Below are 6,619 nucleotides of genomic sequence, written 5' to 3'. Positions count from 1 at the left end.
CTGGAGCCTGTGCTCCGCAGCGGGGGAGGCCGCGATAGTGAGAGGCCCGCGCACCGCGATGAAGAGTGGCCCCCGCTTGCCGCAACTACAGGAAGCCCTAGCACAGAAACGAAGACCCAGCATAGTAATCAATCAATCAATAAATAAATCTTAAAAAAAAAAAAATCTTATCTTTAACGTCTTAACAAGGTGAAGAAATGACTTGTGAGAATCTTGGGTTTTTGCTATCAGTAACCACCAAGGGAAAAAGATATATATGTTTTTCCATAATTTTTTAAGGATTCCAGGATATTAATGGTGTATCATTAGCATACCAACAAACCAGCTAATGAGCTAGTAATATTATACCTAAAATACACGAACAAAACAAAGTTGTGTGTGCATGAGTTTGTAGGGGTGAATGAGATTAGTGCTAGTTTGTAAAGTGTAATCCTTTAGGCAAGATTGAAAGGACTCCATCTTTAAAGGACTGATCCTCAATATCTTAGTTGTATATCAATTTATAGTTTACAAAGGTTTCCATACACAGGATGGAATCATGTGATTCTTACAAAAATCCTGGGAATTCAGTAGGGCAGGTATCATTATCTCAGTTGTTTACAAATGCAGAAACAGGCTTACCTAAGCCAAGTGACTAGCCCTGGATCAGCTTGTGAGTGGCTGGGATATTTTAAAAATACAGATCTTGGTGAAGAGGGAATCTGTTATAACCCACGTAAACGCAGAGCCTGACAAACAGTTTAGCATATAGTACAAACTCTGTGTACTATAGTATGAACTCACTGAATATTTGTTGAATGTATGAATGTGTCTTATGAGCCTATTTCAGAGTTCTTTCCACGATACTATGTAACCCCATGCCATGAAATCAAATTCTTAACAACTGAAACCGGTTGGGGAGAAGAAGAAGTTGGGGAGGAGAGGGATTGGGGAAGGTGGGAGGTTGGGGATGGGATAAGGGGCAGGGATTATTCCCAGAAGAATGAGGAAATTGGAGATGGAGGCAGCAGCTTCTGGAAATGTCAGTGTTTATTAAACATTTAAGGAGATTTGGGGGTTTGAGAAGAAATATACAGAATGTAGAAAAATCCTAAGAATCCCCTGTGGCTAGGAGTGCAGCCTCTTCCCTTTCCCCCCTGTTTCCCATTTGTTTTTCCTGCTTTGTCTTTGGTTATTTAAAAGCTATTTCTTAAGGCTCATTTGTCCCCTCCTCAACCCCATCACCTATGAAGATCCTTTGTCTCTCCCTCTCCTTTCCCGTGACCTTGAGTCCCAGAACAGTGCTCCAAAGTGGTCAGGGGGCACCATTCCTGTAGCTGAGGTTTGAGGATCAGGGGCCCCTCTGCTTGGGCTGGCTCTCCGTTAAGGATTTAATGGGGGGTGGGGAATTGCTAAAGCCGCATGACGTCATTGGTACTCAGTCATGGGGGGAGGGCAGAGCATGGGCACAGATCAGATAAACAAACAAACAAACAAACAAGAATGGATTAAAAAATAAAAAATAACTAACAACCTAAATAAAACCTGAAGGAGAGTCTGATCTGGGTGACCTGGGTGTTAGCTGGGAGGGCAGAGTCTGGAGCTGGGCCACCTGACAGAGGGGAGGGAGGGTCAGAGAGAAGAGAGTCAGAGGGACAGGCTAGGTGGTGCAGGGGATGGGAATATCAGGTGGCCTGGAGTTGAAGCAGGGGGTATCAAGGTCCCTTTCTTCTCAGCGCCAGAGGAACGGGCACCAAACACAGAGTCCTTGGGGCAGGTGAAGCGTAGGATGGAGCCCTGGGCTTCCAGAAAGCCAGGGGGTGAAGGTGGGGGAGAATATGAAGTGCCTGGGGAATGAATTTTGGAATGAAACTTACATCTCAAAGGGAAGTGAGGGCAGGGCAGGGCTGGGGAGCTAAGGAGGAAAGCACCTAGACGGGGGATAGAGGAGCCTAGGTTCCCCTTTTCTGGCAGGGCCTTGGTGGGGGGGGGGGGGTGGGTGATCACTTTTCTGAGTCCAGGCCCATCATGTTCTTGAGGGCATTCTTGAGGCTGGTTCTGCTGGGGGACTTGACAGCAGGCCGGAGCTCCGAGCTCTGCTCATCCTTTCGTAGCTCCATCTCTATGACCACCATCTGAGAGCCTTTGGAAGACTCCGCCCCTGACCCCTTACCCCCCGCCTGGCCCGCTAACCGCTATTTCTTATCCTTGCGAGACTCCCCCAACCCTTTAGTCTTCTTCTCACTGGCAGCTTTGGTGCTTCTGCTGTGGTCCAGCATGGCATACAGCACTGGCGTCTGTGGAGAGGAGTGCACGCGTCAGTCACCGGTCTGGTGGGGCTTGACTGTTCCCATCCTGCCCCTGACTGCTGCCCGGAGGCCCCCCAAGTCCCGCTAACCTGCCGGCCGCGCTTCGACGAGTCCTTCACAGACTTGTGCAATTTCCCCTTCTCCATGGCACTGCAGGGAAAGGGGGTGCTATGGATTTGGCCCTGTTGGAGCCCCTCGTAGAGGGGTCAAGGCTTCCTTTTCCCTTTGGCCCTCCCACCCATTGGGTTAGTCTCCGCCCAGATGGGGAGTAGTGGGTTAGGGAAGGGGAGTCGGCTCCGCCCTTTACCTGAGTCTCCTCTGCAGGGCCGCCTGCCTGCGTAGCCAGCAGTACCGAATCAGGTAGAAAAGCAGCAGCAGCAATAGAACACCCCCCAAAACACCCCCGATCACGGCTCCCAGCACCACCCCGTACCTAGTAGGCACTAAAAGGGGAAGGAAAAGAAGTGGGGGAATGAGCAGGGACAAGTATCTTTGGTTCCTAACCCCACACCTATTCCCTACGGTTCGGGTTGTAAGACACCCCAACCAAGGCTGCCTTCTGCCCACTCTCCCAGAGGCTGAGGGGCATTAGCCCCGGCATTTTGCCCCTTCCCCCAGCCTCTCAGGGAGGCCCGATCCCCTCTCTGAACTCCCTCCCATACCCACATCCCATCTCCTCTCACACCTTTTTCAAAGACATAGAGCGTGACCTGAGAGGTCTTGCCCACTATGTCTGGTGGGTTTTTGACGTCACAGGTGAAAGTGCCGTTGTCACTATAGTCCAGGTTGTGTATGACAATGGAGCCATCCTTCCAGAGAGGGTCCCCTACCCACTGAATGCGCTCTTTGAAGGTCCCCACCTCATCGATGTAGGGTTGTCCCTTGGCATAGTGGAAGATCTATGAGGAATGAGGGGAAGCATGTATTTCTAGCCTCAGGGTGAGGAATTCTGGGCTGGTGATGGTAATGCTGGGGAGGGGATTCAGCCCTAGTCAGGGTGACGAAGATTGCCACTTACCTTGCCAAAGATGGGGTTATGGCTCATAAAGGATTTCCCCTTCCTTAGCCCAAGTTCTCTTTTCTGTGGTTCTTTGAAGCACCCTTTCTGTTATGCAATCTCAGGATTCCCCCCAGGCACTCACCGAGATGGCATCGCGGCCTCCTTCTGGCTGGTAGCGCCAGGTGAAGGAGATGTCATCTGAGACCCACTCACTGGACCAGAAGGAGCAGTGCAGGGTCACCTGGGAGCCCACAGCACCGTGGACCTCCTTGTCCGTGTAAACCACAATGGCCTGGGCTGGGGAGAGCACTGAAAACATAGAGAGGGAATCAGATGCACATGTGGGCACAAAAAGGGATATAGAGTGAGTGAGATCAATAGGAAGTCAAGCCTGAGTCAGAGGCCATAGCAAAGACTGGGACAGAAATGACGAATTCTGAGGTCCAGGTCTCTCTTGCCTAATTGAATAGATGAGTGGAAATGCTGTGTTGGTTCAAGCTCTTCAGCATGTTCATAGAGGAAATGAAATCAGCAGTACCAGAATTCTCCTGAGGACTTCCAGAAGTTGAATTCTGTCTTCAAGTCTAACTTTCCCTTTGGATCAGTATCTAATTCTTAAGCTATCCCTTAGATGCAGGCTTTACAATTTTTAAAACTTATTATAAATTATACAGGTAACACAGTGCATTCTTCTTATAACTATTCAAGCAATAGAGATAAAGAGAGCTAAAGTCTCTCTTGACCAATTCCTTTCCTGTAGTCCCCTCCCAGATATTACCAATGTTATCAGTTTAATGTGTAACAATTTTCTATGTGTCAGACTCAATATAAACTCAAGATACACACGTACTTATAAGAAATAGTTTCTTCCTGTGGAGCTTTCTTTTCTTTCCTTTTTTTTTTTTTTAACATACATTGCATTATAGTCTACTTTTTTTTTTTTGCTTAAGAATATATGTATAAAAAGAATATATGTATCTGTTGGGAGTGTTCCACTTTGATGCATACAGATCAATATTATTTTTAACAGCTACATAGTATTTCACAGTACAACAAACTCAAATTTCTTGCAGAAAAATTGAAGATAACTAGAGAATGTAAATCTTCTTCCCTGACCCAGCTGTCTTCATTGCTGAATCTCTGATTGCCATACAGCTGCTCTTGACTGGGGGGTCACGGAAGGAAGGACCTCATATCCCTCTCAGGGGAAGCTTGATTCAGAGCAGGACCCCCAAGCCCAAAGCTCAGATGACTCTGCATTTGAGCCCCTTGTGGTTCTGGTTTGACCCTCCTCACCCTCCTCTTGGCCATTTTGTCCCAGTGCCACTCCCAAGACTCACCCACACAAGGCCATTCCAGGGAGATTATGTGTGTGGGCTGGCCCTGGCTGGGGGCAACTGTAGACCCTTTTGTTCTATGGGAGGGGGAGGAAGCAACCAAATAAATAGAGACCCATTGTCTGACCACTGACCAATGTTGGGGGCTCATGCCTCCCCTCCCCTCACCGCCCCCCGCACCCCACCCAGGGTCCATAGTCCCAAATCTCCCACCTCAGCATACAATACCAGTGACTCACCTCCTGGGACTCAGCCTTAGAGCCTTCTTGGGTATCCCAAATGTAACAAGGAAGGTTATTCATTGGATCTAACTTCTATTCCTCCTGTTCAAATATCAACCACTGCCCTTCAGCTCTGTTCAATGGTGCTATGAGTGGGACAGAACTCTCTCTCCCTCTTATACTCCAAGATTCCCTCTCCCCATTTCCCTCACCACGCCCTTCTCCAACTCCCTATCTTTAACATTTTCTCAGGGTACCTCTGAATAGTCCAGTACAGTCCAGAAGAGTCTAGCTTCTAGGTTTAGGACTCAAGGAGCTGACAGCAGAGAATCTCAGACATTCTAACCAGCCCTTCCTCCCCTCCTTCCATTTGCCCTACTTCTCACCCACTGCACTAGGCTTCAGGGCAGTTTGGAGAAGGGAACAATCCATTCAGATAACCCTGCTTTGAACTTCTCTTCCTCGCCCAATATCTGCCCTGGGGCAAGGAAGGGGCTGGTCAACTTATGCGGAAGATAGCTTTAGATGGGACAAGACCCTAGAATCTCATAGAACCTCCCTTCTACTCTGTTCACCCACATAATGGATGCAGATCCACAGAGAGAAACTGAGGCACCAAGAGACAAAGGATCTGAGGAGTTGGGACCACAAACCTTGGGCTCCTTCCTTAGATCACATTCCCTGACTTTTCTCTTCAGGGAAACTAAGGTTAAGTTACCTTCTGCACGACTAGGGAATGAGTAGGGACCAGAACCCAGATGTCTGAACATGTTCCTTACCAAGCTCTAACACTGCTTCCTACTAGGCCTTCACCACCGCTTTGGGGGCATGTTATTGGTTTCCAACCCGGGTCCAGTCAGGTCCACTTCAGGAGAGCTCTCTACACTCTTTTACCTTTTCCCTTCACAGAATACCTTTACCTTTACAGCCTCCCTCCAAACTATATATATATTTTTTCTCTGCATAGAATATCACCTTCCTGCTCTTGCTCACTCTTTCTTTGATTGCAGTGAGGAGCACAGCGAAGGCAGAGGAAAGCTTGCTGAGAGACAACCTGAGCCCCGGGGCCCCCAGACTGGGGTGGCTCAACTTACCCAAAGAGGAGAAGAGTAGCGCAGCCAGGACAGGACTGGGGCTGGAAGAGGGAGCCCCAGGAGCCATAGCTGGGGCAGGGCTAGGGCCCGGAGCGTCTGCGGGGTTGGGAGAGTGGGGGACAAGGAACTGAGCGGGGGTTCCTGGAACCCGCTTAAAATCCCCCAGGGCCCCAGTATGAGGGGGCTGTCCTGAGCCAGTAGCCAATTGCAGCCTGGCATGTGCAGTTGAGAGGTGGTGGGGAGGGGGGCAGAGTGCAGGGAGCAGAAGGGGCATTGTGTCCTCTGGGTGGAGGGGTGGGGGGGACACATACCACCCCATACACTGAGGGCTTTGTGTCTGCTGGCCTCCCCCTGCCCCAGGCTGGAATGTCGGGGGGGGGGTGAGGGGGAGGGACAGAAAAAGGGACACAAACACATTTCTCTGAGGGACAGATGGGCGAAGGAACCTGAATCCTAAGGCTATGAAAAGGGATTCCTCCTTAGCCTCCATGCCTGAGAGTGGCTCCCCTAGAGCTCTAGGAGTTAGAGGCGGGTTTCCCCCAGAGAACTTTGAAAACAGGATATCCCTGTTATCTTGACTACTATGGGCTGCATTACAGGCTTCTTGAGATGACCAAGTCCTTTGGGTGTCTTTTTTTTTTCCCCCTATCTCTCTGAATCTTGGGTGATTCTTTCCACA

General features: G+C 49.5%; 1 protein-coding gene across 1 annotated transcript; it reads right to left on the bottom strand.

The window, feature by feature from the left end:
- Window positions 1–1,011: 1,011 nt before the first annotated feature.
- On the bottom strand, window positions 1,012–6,126 carry MPZ (myelin protein zero). Its single transcript, XM_082475457.1, is given in 7 exon segments — window positions 1,012–2,174; window positions 2,178–2,276; window positions 2,378–2,438; window positions 2,596–2,731; window positions 2,974–3,187; window positions 3,431–3,597; window positions 5,941–6,126. Coding segments are annotated over 7 exon segments (936 nt in total). The 5' UTR covers window positions 6,008–6,126; the 3' UTR covers window positions 1,012–1,982.
- Between the last annotated feature and the right edge of the window lie 493 nt (window positions 6,127–6,619).

This window comes from Balaenoptera physalus (assembly GCF_965194825.1).
Source record: "Balaenoptera physalus genome assembly, chromosome: 1".
Taxonomy (NCBI): Eukaryota; Metazoa; Chordata; class Mammalia; order Artiodactyla; family Balaenopteridae; genus Balaenoptera; species Balaenoptera physalus.
The sequence above is the reverse complement of the archived record's forward strand: the minus strand, read 5'-3'. Positions and strand labels throughout refer to the sequence as shown.